This window comes from Cryptotermes secundus, unplaced genomic scaffold (assembly GCF_002891405.2).
Source record: "Cryptotermes secundus unplaced genomic scaffold, Csec_1.0 scaffold296, whole genome shotgun sequence".
NCBI classification, from domain to species: Eukaryota; Metazoa; Arthropoda; class Insecta; order Blattodea; family Kalotermitidae; genus Cryptotermes; species Cryptotermes secundus.
Window position 1 is genome coordinate 245,941 of NW_019737985.1, and position 18,052 is coordinate 263,992.

At 38.6% G+C, this 18,052-nt stretch overlaps 1 protein-coding gene across 2 annotated transcripts in view; it reads right to left on the bottom strand.

Annotated features, from left to right (window-relative positions):
• Nucleotides 1-18,052, bottom strand: part of LOC111870592 (probable E3 ubiquitin-protein ligase HERC4) — a 100,140-nt gene that overhangs the window by 53,025 nt on the left and 29,063 nt on the right. For both annotated transcript variants that reach the window (XM_023862994.2, XM_023862995.2), the window contains exons 9-12: nucleotides 16,924-17,173; nucleotides 15,229-15,356; nucleotides 8,421-8,589; nucleotides 1,450-1,639 (exon numbers count right to left, since the gene is read on the bottom strand). In XM_023862994.2, coding sequence (XP_023718762.1) covers nucleotides 1,450-1,639; nucleotides 8,421-8,589; nucleotides 15,229-15,356; nucleotides 16,924-17,173 — 737 coding nt within the window. The remainder of the gene's footprint in view (nucleotides 1-1,449; nucleotides 1,640-8,420; nucleotides 8,590-15,228; nucleotides 15,357-16,923; nucleotides 17,174-18,052) is intronic.

Genomic DNA, 18,052 nt, shown 5'->3' on the forward strand with positions numbered 1-18,052 from the left:
AAGTTTGTATGAAGGCATTAATTCTTATACTACAAACATATTCAGACATGCCACCTGCAGCTGTACTGTCAAGGCAATAGTCACTGGACAACACACAATTGTTTTACTACTTTATAAAGCAAATAAGATAGAGAACCATTAGTCATTAGTCATTTCTATGGTTTTTTATATTATTAGTCATTTGATGTGTTTAATCTCATATATTTTTTTAAAAAACTGACTTGTCCAATTGTACATAATGTAACAGTTATGGATGTTAAAATAAATCAATCAATCGATCTACGTAAAACATCAGTTTGAATCTTGTCCAATAAATGCAAGGCACTACATACAGGTCTGCTTTGAAGAGAAACTATAGTTAAATACATGCTACTTCAATAAAAAATACTTTGCCACTTCCTATACAGTATATACTGTACACAGTATGTTCTTGATTATCCAGCTTATATGGGTTGCAACTTATTTGTGCACCTTTTAAGGCATGTTAGCAACACTGCAGAGCAGCTATTAATTTCACTCAGTATGTTTGTCTATCCATCTTACACAGGAAACAACTTCAGAATTGCTGGACAGATTTTTGTGTCAGATGGAAAATTTTATGAAAACCTGTCATTTCAATTTTCATTTAGATTGGACAATTATAACAATTATCTACATGAATAACTACAAGTGTTTCTATTGTGTCTCTCAAATGTAACTCACTAAATATTTAACAGAATAAAAAAGTTGAAGAAAAAATTAGATACATATTTTTTACAATCAACAGGCTTTATCCATTAGTCTTACAGTCTTCCAGATGCTATGAGTACATTTCTGAACTTCCACATTCTAAAGTCATCATGGTCATGATCTAATCAGAAGATTACCATTGGATTGTCCATGTTTTTTTATCATTTGTCCATCTATTCCCTCTTATTAGCATGGATAATCAGGGCCACACTATATTTTGAAGTCAATGAGGGATATCACAACCACAAGCTATAAAAATTGAAAATAAAATATTTTGAGAAATATCACACCACTGTCATCATTTCATTTATTCTGTTCCAGCTAAAGCATAATGAATGACCAAGAACACAATACAGGGGCAACTGGCAGCATAGTTGGTTGAGGCACTATGCCACAAGCCAGAAGGTCGTGGGTTTGAGTCCCGATGAGGTGGATTTTTTTCAATTTACCTAATCCCTCCAGCCACATTATGGCCCTGGGGTTGACTCAGCATCTAGCAGAAATGAGTACCAGGAACCTTCCAAGGGGGTACAGGGTGTCCGGCGCATAAGGCTGACAAGTTTACCACCATCTGTGAGCTGACCGTCTACAGAAAATGTGGGAGCCTTGACATCTTACAACCTTATGGGCCTTCATGGCCTGTTACAGAGATAGCTTTACCTTTTTCACCTTTTACCTTCAAAAACACAATACATGTTTCACAACAAGTTTCGTACTCACCTACAATTTTGCTTGCTTCAGTCTTTAAGGTCAGGAAAGTGCGGCCAAACGGATTGTGAAGAACTGTGTAGTTCTTGGGATTATCAAACTCATGGTATAATGGTAGAATTAAGTACAGTCTGAGGGTCTCCACATCTGGTGGTGATGTAACAAGAGAAGGCAGCAAGTTCTCTACTACACAGTTTGCTATCTAAAAACAAAAAAACACATGAATTCAATGCATCATATGTATACATAAAAGTTCATATTTACTTTTGATTTGTTTCATTCTGGTCCGTCACACTAACAATTACAAATATAAATCACTCAGTCCAATGTGACCTGTAAGTTTATTACTACATGAAAACTTAACACCCTTACATGTTTCGGTCTCTGCGGACCATCTTCAGAGGGCAAACATCACTACAAATAGGAAACCACCATCACATAAGTTGTTTAGACGTAAAGTACGTACACTTATATGCTACAATGCATAGTACACAAAATAGAACATTTCACAACCACAGCAGTTTCCTGGGAATGTAAAGTTTTTAAAAAATTATTTAAAATTTCTTGATGCTAATTAAAATTTTGCATTGTCAATAATTAAAATTCATAACCCATGCAGGCTCGTGTTCGTCCTCCCATCGTCCCTCTTGTAGGGGGCAGATATTGTGCCACCTGTCTATCTTGATGTGGAAGTTCTGCAAATATATTATGGGTTTCAATGTTTATACTGTCTATATAAATATAATTTATATATATATGTTTGTTTGAGGATATGTTACGTCCTACCTTTATATCTTCCAGGGTTTGCTCATGGCTGCTGTGCTGTTTTCACTGTTCAGAAGTGTGTTGTGTCGCATGAATTTATGCTTGTTGTGTTTGTGACGTCAATGTGGGCGTGTTCTGATGATGTATTATGAGGTCGAACATACTACGTGGGCTATTGCTTTCTCTTTTATACTTTTGTTCTTCTATCAATTTATTGAATTTATTAAATTGATATATGTAGAAGTCCTATTTTATATCCATTATGCCTCCCTTTTTAGCTTTTTCGATCATTTCCATAATTACTGCCATCAGCCCGTATTGATGGAGATTATTTAGTATGTGTTGGGCAAATGCCAATTCGTCTTTGTTTAGTCTTATATTTCTTATGTGTTCTTTGTATCTAGTTGTTAGATTTCTACCCGTTTGGCCGATGTATACTTTTTGGCAACTTTGGCATGTTAATTTGTACGAAGGGGGACCCAAAAATAACCGGAAACGACCTGCTGCACGCGCATGCTTTGTAGTTACGAGTTGTGCTGCTAGGTGGTGTTAGCTGGGGGTCTCCCGCGACTGTTAGTGAGCTGGCGTCAGTCTGAGTTAAGTGGTTTGTCTGTGGTGCTCTGCTGTGTGCGTTCCTGTTTCAACCCTTTCGCGATTAGTGAGATGGCCGACCAGAAGGAACAAAGAGTGTGCGTGAAATTGATGAAGATCGTCGAAAGACCATTCACCAACTTTCTGAGGAAACGAACATCTCATGGAGCACGGTCCAGCGAATTTTAACCAAAGGTTTGCACATGAGACGGGTGTCTCCAAAATTTGTTCCTCACTTGCTCGGAGATGACCAAAGAGAAAACCGCATGAATGTCTGTCGCGACTTGAAGACTGAAGTGCAGTTTTCCCTAACAGAAAGCAAAATTTCACGCACACTCTTTGTTCCTTCTGGTCGACCATCTCACTAATCGCCAAAGGGTTGAAACAGGAACGCACACAACAGAGCACCACAGACAAACCACTTAACTCAGACTGACGCCAGCTCACTAACAGTCGCGGGAGACCCCCAGCTAACACCACCTAGCAGCACAACTCGTAACTACAAAGCATGCGCGCGCAACAGGTCGTTTCCAGTTATTTTTGGGTCCCCCCTCGTATATACCACTATGCTCGTACAGGTTTATTTGTCGCGTTTTGTTTATTAGGTTACCTATTGTGTGTGTTGTTTTAAAGGCTATCTTTATGTTGGTGTTTTTTAATAGTTTTGTGATTTTTCGTATGTAGTTTCCTGTGTAGGTATAAGTGACCCATTTTTGTTGTTCTTTTTCATCTTTATTATCCGGGTTACTTATCTTTTGTTTAAGTTTGTTATACAGGTGTATGATGTCTTCCTTTCTATAGCCATTATTTAGTGCTGTATTAATAATGGTGTTTAATTCTTTGCTTTTAGCATCCTTCTCGAGTGGAAGTGTAAGAAGTCTGTGTATCCAGTTTTTATATGCTGCTAATTTTTGTTCTTTAGGGTGGCATGATTTATTATTTATAGTTATATCTGTCGATGTTGGTTTTCTGTATATTTCCATTTCTGTCAGTTATGTTTAAGTCTAAGTAGGTTATTTGGTTGTTTACTTCTTCGTTTATTGTGAATTGTAGGTTTTTATGTTGTCTATTGAACTGTTCGAGGATGCATTGGGGGGTTATTTTTGTGTGATTACATATTATGAAGATGTCGTCTACATATCTGTTGTAGTATTTGATTTTCGCATCTTCCAGCAGATGTTTTATTCTGCTTTGTTCCATGTTTTATAGGAAGATTTCTGCCATTGTATTCGATATGGGGGAGCCCATGGCTACGCCTGTTCTTGGTTTATAATATTTTCCGTTATATTCGAAATAGTTTTGGTTCAATATCATTGTGAGTATGGACATTATTTCTTTTATAATGCTTTTGTCCATGTGACTATCCTTAAGTAGTTTATGGGTTACAAGAAGTGTATCACAGATTGGGATATTAACGTATAGGTCCTTAATATCCAATGTTAGAAGTTTATGATTTGCATTTAGTTTTAAGTTTCTTATGTTTTCTGCAAAATGTATTGTGTTAGTGATGTTGTACTCGTATTTTAATTTTAGGTGTTTGTTTATTCTTTGATGTATGTATTTAGCTAGTTTGTGTGGGTGCATTAGTGTTGTTTATTACTGGTCTAATTGGGGCCTCTTGTTTGTGAATTTTAATTTTTGCTTTCAGTTTAGGTGCTTGTGAGTTCATTTGGTGAACATGTCTTCTTTTTGTTGGGTCTATTATAATTTTACATTGTTTCAAGGTGTTTTGTACTGTTCTTTGAAATTTTTGTGTAGGGTCTGTTCTTAATTCGGAGATGTTGTTATTTTCGATAAAAGATTTCACTTTTTTGTCCAGGTCTTCTTTATAAATGATAACTAGTGTTTTTCCTTTATCGGCTTCTGCTATAGTAGCTTTGTGTTGTGCAAGTTTTTGTTGTATTTCTTTGGTCGTGTAAATTTGTTCTTTGTATTCTTTATTTATGATGTTTTGTTTAGACATTATTTGTTGTATGTTTTTTGTCGCTAGGTATCTAATAGCTTCTTGTTGATTGAAGTCTTTTATTTGTCTTATGGTATTTTCTGTCTCGTAGAGTAATTGTTTTATGACTAATTTAGGTGAGATACCCATATTATATTTGCTTCCTTTGTTTAATAAACTTTCTACCTTTTCTGAGAGTTGAATGTTAGTCATATTGCGCAAACGTGGATAAAATGTTTGCTTATTAGGTGAGTGTGTGCTTCCGTGTAGTTGACTAGATAGTTTGCCAATTTTATTATTAAGTTCATTATAGTGTTTTTTTGATTCCTCAATTAGTCTATGGTTTACATCGCTTTCTATCAGAGGCCAGCTGGTCTGCCAATACTGTGCATTTCTTAGATGCAATTTGTATAGTTGGTTGTTGATATTTTGTTTCTTAATATATAAGAATTTTAACTCATTATTTATTCTAAGTTTAGTTAGTTGTTTTTGAGTTAGCTTTGCAGCGCTACTTGTCCCTTTTAGACTTAAGTTGGCGTACTTTGGTATGATGTTTTTGTTTTGACAAGTCACACTGGACGGAGTGATTTATATTTGTTCATATTTACACCCTTCTCATTCAATCATATATTGCTCAATTATTCATTTGAAGAGTGTTCTGTAGCTCTATATGTCTGAAAAGGGCACCGCAAATGGATTACATAAACTGAAATGTGTGACACATGAATCTTTTGCACATGCTACAAAATGTTGATGCAAGGGAGTAAATGATCTTATATTAGAGCATAGAATCTACTGCAGGAAACTTCCAAAACACAATGGCTGATGAATATGAACACACAGGTCAAGGGATTAAATGCTGTACATCATTATACAGAGTTACTACAAATGATTCATTCCATTTCAAAACACTATATTGGTTGCCCCGTGCTTTTCCATTTACACAGACAACCAGTATCCTTAAACTGCTGATACCATCGTAGAATGCTCTGTTTACATGGTGGTTCTCTTCTGTGCTCTGCTCTGAATACATGCTGCACTGCAATAACAGACAAACATCTCGCATATTCTAACACACAGAAACTCTTTTCCAGCTTTGTTGCCATTTTGTGGGCCACTGCATTCATGCTGCCAACTGATGTATCATGATGAAACTCCGTGAGTTTGCAGTTCTTTTATGTATCAATCATATTTGTATGTGTAATACTTTGGAAAATATAGTGTTCTGAAATGGAATGAATCATTTGTAGTAACCCTGTACAGGGTCACGCCATAGCTCAAGTGGTTAGTCGCTGGCTTCCCATTGCAGCGGCCCGGGTTTGATCCCGGGTCTGGTCAAGTGGGATTTGTGGTGGACAAAGTGGCGCTGGGGCAGGTTTCCTCCGAGTACTTCGGTTTCCCCTGCCACTCTTCATTCCAGCAACTGCTCCACAATCACCCTCACCTGTCATCTGGGGCTGGTACAATAGGCCAGAAGTGGCCGCAGTACAAGGGACTTTGTCCCACCCCACTAGCAATAAAAAAAACCCTGTATAACAAGTGTAAGGATGGTAGCATTTTAATTTGCTGTTATGTTGTTCTCCTGTAGTTCCCTTAGAAACAGTTTCATGTTCATACACAGATGGCTGCTTCAGGCTTGAAAAAGGGCCACCTGAAGGATAAAAATATAACTGCTCACTGTTTTAACAACACAGGCCAGAGTTCAGAATGGGGGAGGTGTGATACAATGATGGACAAGTGGAAGGGATGGGCAAAAAACACAGGAGAATGATGGGAATGAGATAAAGACACAAAAGGGAACTACTGTGCCCCAGGTTATTAATGGGTACGCCGTATCCTAACAAGGGGTCAAATTTATGTTTTATCAATTAGAATATAATTATAAGTTTTATAAATTTAAATACGTCGGGTGAACCATGAGTTGGAAACCCGCCGAAGTCGGAGTTGAGATGTCGTACATTCTTTAGCCATCCGGTGTCAGTTGTATAGTCTATAGAAATTGCTGACAAATTATGTGACGACATGAGGCAAGTCTCGCCACCGCAGTTTGCTGACTTTAGGGGTTTTGCACGAGCAGCTTTTCGTGATGTTGAATGTTGAGGGGTTCAGACGGGAGTAGCTGTGAACACTCTGATTTTAAGAGTTGCTCAGAACAGTCGCGTAGTAGGAAGGACACGCGATGGAGTCAGATGTCTTTCTCTTTTGTGAGCGTGAGTACTTGCCTGTGTTCGGATCACTGATGATTGTCAATATATGATTCTGGATCAATGATTTTGGTTAAACTGTTTTAGTGTATAAACTTTGGAGTGTACAGATTAATTTTGAATTTTTGAGTGATGGTTCAGATACCAGCATTTGGTTAATAATTAAGTTTGGATGGTAACCATTTGTATTTATACTGGCATGTTGGTTTGAGGTTGTAGATAATGCTAATCATGTGAGTTTGGTAATTTAAAGAAATTTGAAAGTGCTTGTGCATTTGAGTGTTTTGTTTGTCAACATTCATGCAATTGTTACATACCAAAATGATAGCATTTTGCATGAAAAGGCGAATGATTTTTGGCTATCACATTTTTAGGATTGACTTTGCTGGTTCATTTTGTGGAAAGTAACTGGACTCTGGGTAATGGCAGAAACCATGTAGCAGTAGTGGACAAGAATTTAAGTAATGAGAATAATTGCTAGTTGTATGAAGAGTCTGAAATAGTAGAAGCATGTCATCCTGGTACTGAGTTTGAAGTTACAAGTAAAAGTATTGATTTGTGTCATGTAGGTTTAGCGTATTATGGACAGTTAAACAGTAGGAATTTAAAACTAGGGGTTTAATTGAAGGTTTTGTGTGTATTGACAGGTTGTTTGCTGTAATGGTGTTTTATTTCATTATATATTACTTTACTGTTGTTGGTGAGTACTCGATTTATTTGTGGATCCCCTGAGTGCAAGCATGTTTTCCACTTCACAGGTTAAGAGTTATCTACGAACGTCCGATAGGGGGTGAGTACAGTCAATGCCCCCTATCCGGGCACAACAAATTGGTGGTAGCGATAAGATATAAAAAGACATTTTTGTGTCGCAATCGTTGCGGCACAACAGAACATTTTTCTTAAGTCTGTTATTTAATGATACTCTCAGATTATATTGCATCAAGAAAAAACATAAATGGAGATATGATAGAAATTAATTCTTTCTGAATTTCACTGAACCTTTTACAATACAGTGGAGCCCCCATTTAATATTCCTCAATTAAAACTCCATTTCAGTGACCTGAAGTCAACAATCTCAGCATTAAATTTCTGTTTAAGACTCTCCACAGGTTAGTGTTAACATCCACTGTTCCCCAAGGAAACCTTAAACAGGGGGTTTACTGTAGTACATACAATAAATGTAACACAGAGTTTGATGATTTCCTAAAGGTCTGGGACAATGGCTGTTTCCTTGAACAATACCTGTCAGACATAACAGACTTCATAACATATATCTAATGCACAGTGCAGAACTCCCTCTCCTCCTCTTATCAATGGGGTGACATTGAAAATTGTTCGTTAAAAAATTGTTGAATATCAATTAAAAAAGAACTACAAAGGATACAAAATGTTAACTGTATATAAATTACTGTACTGAATTATTCTCAACTTGACCAGTAGCTCACTAACATCAAGTTAAAGAAAAAAGATTCAGTACTTACCAATTCCTTTATCGAACTATTCTCAACTCGACCAATAGCTGAAAAGCACTGTTCGGCTAAAGGCAAATCAACTCCATGACGACGTGACGTGCAGCAGTAGTGCTCATCATTAGGCAAAAGGAATGAACAGTTTATGCAAGCCTGACTGCTGAACACAGTTTCTAAGCAACTGAAAAGTGAGAAACATACTGACTCACTAACGTAATGTAAAGAAAATTTCCACTCCAATTTGTAATTTTGGTGGAACACCAAGTGCAGATTAAGATACACGTTCCATCTGCCAGCTTAACACTCATCACTCTACTAACTCACAGAAACTTCCATCTCAGAAATGATCATGCTATCACTGCTGAAGCAAGCAAGAGGCCATGAATATCAACTCCAAAATCAGTCCAAACTCAGTAACCTTTATTTTGTCAGAAGAACTACACCTACACGAAAAGAGCTAGAGCATGTGAAATTATTTATAATGTGACATGACATGTGAAGAACAGAGCCAGAAGAGATGATCACTGCTAGGCAAAGGTTTGGTAAACACATTCCTGTAGCACTGAATATACACACAACAGAAAAACTGCTGGAAGTAGTGTTTTCCATGCAATCCATGCCAAGATTATATAATAAGGATCAATGGGACAAGTGAATCAGAAATAATGTCATGGGTCCTGCAAAGTGTGAAACCAAGAATGACTGTACTGTCAAAGGCAAGCGGAAATATACCCAAAACCCAAAGTGGGTAAGTTGGGAGTCGACAGTCAGTTGTAGGTTGGCACTCACTGCTAGTGATTAGATATGAACACAGGACTTTTGGACTTAATTCAAAAACATAATATATACAGGGTGTTTCACGACTTTAGGGCATAACTGCAGGAGGTTATTTCCTAGGTCTTTGTGATCAAAAAAGTTCATACAAACATGTGTTCGATTGTGGATGGTTACAGAGTTATGACCGTTTTAAACTCAGAACAGAAGGTAACGATTAATGAGAATAAATGGAACAAAATAATAAACCAGCATAATACATGATACATTTAAAGTATGACTGTAAAGTTAACTTCATGAAATTACCTTTAATTTGAATTTATTGGTGCTTAAAGCTGATTTTCGAAAATGCCACCGCCGGCGGCAACACAGGCTGCCGCTCGGTTGTGAACCACACCGGACATACCAACCCACCCTGCCTTACGTAGCTCTCAAGTGTCAAAATAACGAGAATGCTCTGTCTGTAGCTGGCTAAAGATAGCAACCTGCCAGCTGACAGACACGGTTCACACGAGGGCGTGTACGGGAATGAAAAAACGGTCATAACTCCATAACCGTCCAAAATCAGACACATGTTTATATGAACTTTTTTGATCACAAAGACCTAGGAAATCACCTCCTGCAGTTATGCCCTAAAGTCGTGAAACACCCTGTATAAAATAAGTCTTGGTCAAAATTTTAACTGAATATACTGTGATGTGTTGCAGTATGGAGGACGCCCCCCCCCCCCCCGGCAGCGGTGACGTGCCGAGCGGAGCCGAAGTGAGCCGAGTCCAAGCACGCTGGTCGCTATGCAAAGCGAGTAAACAGCGGTTGCTAAGCAAAGCAAGTAAACAATGGTTGCTAGAGACGACGGTAATAACCCATTACATAACAGGCAAACACGGCGACTAGGCAACAAGATAGCGAGGCGTTTCCCGTTGTCCAGCTGAGAGTTTATAAGAGAACTACACTGCCTACAAAGTTAGTTAAAGTGTAGCAGCCGCCTAAGCCAGTTGAAGTGTACTAGTCACCGAGTTCAGTTGTAACGAGTGAATCGTGATAGTGTGAAGAGATTTGTGTGTAGGGTTTGTAAACTGTCGAAACCCGCAACAGTGTTGTAATTAATTGTAGCCAAGACTTGTAGGTTGTTAAATAAACCAATTAACAATCTGAACAGCGTCTTCAGTAACTAAACACGTTACAATACTTAAATAATACAATTAAAATTATAACCTAAGAAAGTTTAAGTTAAAAACATGAGAAATTAAAAACCAGATGCTGAAGATTAAGACGATAAAAGTTAAAAAGTTAAAAATTGTGTATTAATGGTAGGACTCTGTGACCGCTAAGTGCTGACTTATAATTTGCCAGAGGAAGCGACTATACCATAGTCTGTTCAATCGTATTAAATGCATGTCCCGTTTCCAAAATGTGTAGTGCAAATTTGTTGTTTATGCTGTTTATAAGACCTGATGGCGTTTATATGCTCTCTATAGCGAGCTCTGAATGTATGTCCTGTTTGTCCTACATATTGTGATGCGGATGGTGCAACAGGAAGTAAGGGTCACGTGAACTCTGCATTTTTGCGAGTGACGTCACGTACCCCCACTCCTTCCATCATTATGCAACGCTCAGTAAACATCCCTCCCCACTAGGCTCTGATGTCACGCAACAGGCGAGTCCATGCAGTGACTACTGCTAGGCAATGCATAGGTAGAACACCTGACAACAATACCTGATATCTGTTGCCAAACAGCAATGTGTTCTCTATGATGTTTGTGCCGAGCCTAAATAAGGAGCAGCGAACACCATTCAGGAGTATTGAGTCAGTTACTAGTATTCAGTATGAGTTGAAGTCCAGGAGCTACGAGTTGGGTTGTATCGAGTGCATGGCAGGGACTCCAGCAGAAGTAATTGTGATACTGCCGATGGCAGTAATTGAGAAATTGTGAATTGTGTAACTGTAGGAGCGAGTGTGGAATAAATTCGCTATATCCAAGACGGCGTGAACTTATTTGTTGTGTTACATACCAAACACGTGACAATATTTAAGCGGGCATTCACTACACTGTAGCTGGTATATACCACTCTGATTGTATATATCCCCTGGTATTCCTTTAGGTTTCAAATGATGTTAGATTGTATTAGTTGTCTTGAATGCAATTTTAAGGTTTGTATTATGAAATTGGTTAGTGATGATTCTAGTTTCTGGTCCAAAGTATGTGAAGGTGGCTCATTTTGTTTTCTATTTTTGTGTATTAAGCGGTGTTTGTTCAACTTTCTTATGGTGTTGGGAGTTTTTAGGGAGTGTTGGTACCAATTATTCTTCAGTATTCCATTTATAATTGTCAGTTCTCGATCTTTATTCTCTTGGGTGAGGGGATAAATGTCCATACGGTTTAATAAATAGTTCGTTGCTATTCTTTTGTGTCCATTGGGGTGGCACAAATCATTATGTATAATGGAATACATGGTGGTGGGTTTACGAAAAACGATGAATGTTAATTTGCTGTTACAAGTAATATGTTTTCGGACATTATCCATTATCTAGTCTATTTTTAAAAAACTGTCCTGTTTCTTTTCAAAACACAACGTTTCAGAGACTGGATTGTCCCATCCTCAGGTAAAACACACTCAGTGGGGTCCATTACATAGAGATAGCCCCTATCTCCCTGTAATTTGGTTCAGGGATAGGGACTAGCTCTATCTATTGGACGCAACTGAGTAGGTTTTACCTGAGGATGGGGACAGAATCCAGTCTCCAAAATGTTGTGTTTTAAAAAGAAATGGGACTTTTTTTTTAAATAGACAAGACGATGAATAATGTCCGAAAACATATTACTTGTAGAAATTTACCATCGTCACTAACTTTCAGATCTTATTAATTTGTTGTGTTCCTTGGTAATTGTCAAATCAAGGTAACTGATTCTATTTAGTGTTCCTTTTTCCATTGTGAATTTTATTTTTGGGTGTACATTATTAAACTCTTTTAAGGTGTTATGATATTCGTATGCAGTTCAATATATATAATCAACATGTCATCAACATATTGATAATAGTCTATGATTTGGTGCTTATTAAGAATCTTGTAAATTATGGTATGTTCAAGGTATTGTATGAAGCTCCCATTGCAAGTCCTTCATTTTGATTGAAAAACTTGTTGTTGAAACCTAAGGGAATACCAGGGGATATATACAATCAGAGGGGTATATACCAGCTACAGTGCAGTGAATGCCCTCTTAAATATTGTGACATGTCTAACTGTTGCTGGACAATGGGAGGTGGAATGAGTTACCACAAAGACAGACCCTAGATAAATGGACAGTTGCCACGTTATGCTACAGTGGAAACGAAGTTACACAACAGCAAGGAAAGCGGTATTTGTCGGTGCTGAGCTGAGCTGAGCCGAAGCGCGCTGGTTGCCAGGAGCATTGCCCAGCAATGCCTTTGTAAACATGGCATCATGCAACAGGGGAGCCCGTGCAGCAACTGTTGCTAGGCAATCAGTCAGTGAGAGAGAGTAACCAGCCAGTTGCAGTCTAGCATTCGCTGGAGTGTATGGAAGCAGGAGAAGTAAGTGTGATATTGCAGATGGCAGTAGTTGTGGAACTGTAAACTGTGTAAATGTAACAGCAAACATGCAATAAATTTGCTACATCCAGAGAGGTGTGAAGTTATTTGTTGCGTTACACCCAACATGTGACAATATATAGGACAAATGGGACGTACATTCACAGTTCGCTATAGAGAGCATATAAACACCATCAGGACTTATAAACAACATAAACAATAAATCTGCACTACACATTTTTGAAATGGGACATGCATTTAATACGAGTGAACAGACTCTAGAAGTATTACATACAGAAAGGAAAGGTCCAAAACTTAACACCTTGGAAAGGTATTATATATATATATATATATATATATATGACATAACAAAGAAGGGCCTTCAGCTGAACAATACTTTCACAGATATACATAACCCCATATTTGATATTTTGGTAGGGACACACACACCCAATCCCTCCTCCCCTTCCTCATCTCCCTAACTGCTTATTGTCCCCTCTCCCTCATACCGCTTGACTCCTCCTGAACTTGCCCGCATGTGCAGATCCCCCAAAACAAGTAGCTTAGACCGTACCACTACATCATAGCAACAATACCAATGTAGTGAGCAGCCTGCATGTATTCCCCTCTCAAGAACAGAACTACTTAATACACATAAGTACACATTTCAAATAACCTAACAACAAGCCTAACATCACACACTTAAGTTCCACCTTGAAATAGTAATAATTTAAACTGTTACAGATCACATCACTGAATTATGAGCCTAAACTCAAGCGAGTATTAAGGTCGTGTTATGACCTACCCCACAAGAGAAGATTCCGTTACATGGGCACCCTATGATATAGTCACTTCCACTGGCAAATTAAAAGTCAACATGTAGCGGTCTCAGAGTTCTACCATTAATACACAATTTTTAACTTTTTGACTTTCATCATCTCAATCTTCAGCATCTAGTTTTTAATTTCTCATGTTTTTAACTTAAACTTTTTTTAGGTTATAATTTTAATTGTATTATTTACATACATTCAGTTAAAATTTTGACGAAGACTTATTTTATATATATTTATGTATTTTAATTAAGTCCAAAAACACAACAAGGATCCTTATTTAATGAACTGAATGATGGATGCAGTTCGGCAGCTTCAAGCCGAACACTGTAGGCCTGACAATGGCCTGATATATGGCCGCGCCATAGCTTAAGCGGTTAGTTGCTGGTTTTCCACTGCAGTGGGCTGGGTCTGGTCAAGTAGGATTTGTGGTGGACAAAGTGGTGTTGGGGCAGGTTTTCTCCAAGTACTTCGGTTTCCCCTGACAATCTTCATTCCACCAATTGCTCCACAATCACCCTCACCTATCATCTGGGGCTGGTAAAATAGGCCAGAAGTGGCCGCAGTACAAGGAGCTTAGTCCCACCCCACTAGCCAAAAAAATATGTCGTGTCCATAAAAGCTTTAATAAAACAAATGTTGATACAATAGTGTCTTCTTTGTTTTAAATACAGAGTGCTGTTGTGTAGACAGTATATTCCTGTATGCTTTATATCTTATGTGAGACACACAACAGGATGCAAACTATTAAGAATGTTAAGTCTGCACCATAGCTCAAGCACCACAGCCACCGTGGTGGCCCGGGTTCGAGCCCAGGTCTGGTCAAGTGGGATCTGTGGTGGACAAAGTGACTCTGGGGCAGGTATTCTCTGAGTACTTCGGTTTCCCCTGTCAGTCTTCATTCCACCAAATTCTCCATCATCATAATCACCCAGGGCAGGTACAATAGGACAGTAGTGGCCAACGTGCCAAGTGGACCAAGTTGGACTCCACTCCCCACTATGTGAATTAAAAAAAATTAAGAATTAAAAAATGTTGATAATATTGTCATGTGTTTGGTATGTCACGCGACTAATAACTTCATGTGGGTCTCAGATTTAGCGAATCTTTATTGGACGGTCACATGTACACACCTTACAATTATTATTACTCGCAGTATCGCTTGACTTCTGTCTCTACTTCGATGCTTATTCTGTCCTTGGCTGTGGCTGGATCTCAACTGTCTTTGGCAACGGCTATCCCAATACTGATTTCTTGCTGCCTTTCTTCTATATCATATGGCATCTAGGTTCCTACTGACTTGGCAAATGCCTTCAACCCTTTTCATAACCGTGGCCGCTGCTATGCAATGAACCCTCGTTATAACCATGGAGACTCATTTCCGGGGAGATTCGGCATTCTCTATGCAATGGCTCACTGTTAGAATTACAACCACTATTCTTACTTCCTATGCCACGGTCTGTTCTAGTGTTTCCATGGAAGTAACCCTTCTGGATTCCAAACATGTGAAAATATGTTGAATGGAGTGAAAGCTATTAAAGAATGTTTAATACTATTACAAGTATTACATCAGTGTTACTGTAATGAAAACAACACTTTATCTGAATACCATATATTTAAGTTCTCTATCTAAAAGGAAATAAAAAATTTTGTGTGAAAAGTACCTCATGAGGTCTTGATCAACCATTTCACTGCCAGATGCCTTTTCACACTGCTGAACAGTTTCTTCTGTTATAGAAAGAATCTGGGTACTTGTGCTGAAGTCTCTGAAGTCGTCTGATGGTATATTATCCTATAAATAGTACATGCATGTCATAATAAACACAGTTATACTGCAGGTTTGTGAATGTAACCTGAAAATATCACAAGGAGCAGGTCAGTGCAACAGTAAAATTCTAACATTTTATTCCAACAGTACTTGGTTTCAATATCAGCCAGCCATCCTGACAAGTTTCCATGCTTGGTCTACCAGGTTAGCTGGTGTTAAATCTCTCCAAGAGAATTATGGGATGCTACCTTCAAATACTACAAACACCTACTTCCCAGAACTTACTTACCTAACATTCATGATCACATTTCAACCTAATTTCATGCCAAATAAGCCATGCAGTCAAAATAGCATGAATAAATAATGTAAAGATCAGACATACTAAGGGCGTTCCGTATATAATGCCTCCTATTTTTTTTTTTAAGAAAACTACAACAGATACAGAAATCATAGCAATGCAGTTAAATAGAGCAAGATTTCAGCTACTTACAGCTATTTTTCCACATAATCACCACATTCGTTATGCACTTTTGCCATCGATGAACAAGAGCCTGTATGCCATGCCTGTAAAAGTCTGCGCCCGAAGAGGCTAGCCACTTTCTTACAGCTGCAATGACAGCATTGTTGTCTGGAAAATGTTGCCCACGTAGTCAGTCTTTCATAGGCCCAAAGAGATGAAAGTCTGAAGGTGCTAAATCGGGACTATAAGGTGGATGTGGTAGGACAGTCCAGCCAAACTTTGCAATGTGCACGGTGGTCGCCAAACTGGTATGGGGTCTAGCGTTATCATGTTGCAAACGAAAGGTTGTCTGCTTCTCTGGCCTGACTAGGGAAATACTGGCTTTCAGCTTAGTCAGCGTCGTCTTGTAGCGTTCAGAATTGACAGTCCCTGGTCGTTATCTGCTGATCTGTTCGGATGAGGCGCTGTTCATTGTGAGGAGTGGCAGCTGAGCAGGGACGCCCATGGCGTGGCTTGTCATGCACTTCACTTTCGCCACTGTTGAAACGCACTACCCACCGAATCACTGTGCTGACATCCACTGTATTGTTTCCGTACACCTTTAGCAAGTGTCGATGGATGTCAATGGGTACAATTTGTTCGGCAGTGAGAAATTCAATAACACATTTCTCTTTCATACGCACTTCTATGTCAGATGCCATTTTGGTAGACTGCTCTGCTGTCGCTATCTGTCGCACGACAACCAAATTAACAGTACATTGGCGGGAAGGTTCAACCTTTACTACAACACCACCAACATCCAGCTCAGACATTACATATTAACACAAAAAAATAGGAGGCATTATATATAGAACGCACCACGTACATGAAGAAGTCATTTTGATTGGTAGATTCCTGCAAGATGGTTCAGTAGATGCTGAAAGATGTGAAGGAAGGAGCTGGCAAGATACTGGAAAGGGACTGTGGGAAGAAAGAAGAGATTGGAGAGTTTCAGTCCAGTTACCCATATAAAACAATGACGACAACAATGAGGACTCATTTAATGGATGAGCTGATAAAAACTGAATCTAGGTTTTCAACAATACAGGCTAGACCTTCTACATTCAAGTGGAGTTTCTGTTCTGGACTTACCTCTTTATGTGTGACTGTAGCAAAGCAATGATCACCCCCAGAATAGATCCTTTTCACCATACATTTACTGGCATGCTCACTTTGGATGCCTGCCTCAACCACAGAAACTCCACCAGGTGACACCCATGGACCAAGAACAACTTGAGGAGTAGTGGCACTTCGGATGGCCTTTGTCCCTAATTGGCCAGCTCCACCCAATCCAAAAGCATACACTCGTCCCCTTGAAGGAACAAAGGCTAAAGCGTGCCGCCTGAAACACAGAAATTCAGAACAGAAAATTTAATTAGATGGTCTTCTTCACAGATTAGGTAAACAGGATAACAAGAAGTGAGATGGTGGCAAAGAACTTACTCATGCTGTTACAAACAATAGCCAATTCACAAAATTGGAATTCAAGAGCAAACAATGGATGTACAAAAAGAAACACCATATTATTTTTATCAAGTTTATTGTCTTCTGGGAAGTGACATGGAAGACAGCAACCCTTACATTCATCATGAGAATCTCAATCTCATGATTCGTTATTCCATTTCAACTTATTACAGCAGAAGCAAATATGCAAAGTCATACAGTGTAACATACCAACCTATAAAATTAGGACACAAGTTTCAGAGTCACAGTTGAGACCCCTGGAAATCAATTGCTACAGTGGTGATTATGTGGTATAATACCTTTTCCCTAGGAACAATCACCAAAATCTTACTCAGATTTTCTGAACTGAGACACAATATAGCCACATGTAATGGTAATACTGTATTTCTTTAATGCTGACAATCTTAAAAATTCAGTTTCTTTCCACTTAAGAGAGTAATACTTCATGTCCATATTTTTGAACATACTGTGACATGACACCTGACAGTCAGAATAATGAAGCCAGAAGAAATCCTCCATTGTGTGGTAATGGCCAATAAACAACATGTGACCACAGTAACAGATATGCATGCAACAACAGAAGAGACTGTCAGAAGCAGCGTTTTCTATTAGGTCTAATCTGTGGCTGTACAACAAGATCCAGCAAAGGCCATGACAAGGCAGGTGACACTTGACATTTGGGGCAATGAGTTAGTTGTGAGACAGTCACCAGCTGGTAATGATACATGCAGAAGAAGACATTGTTGGGATCCACTGA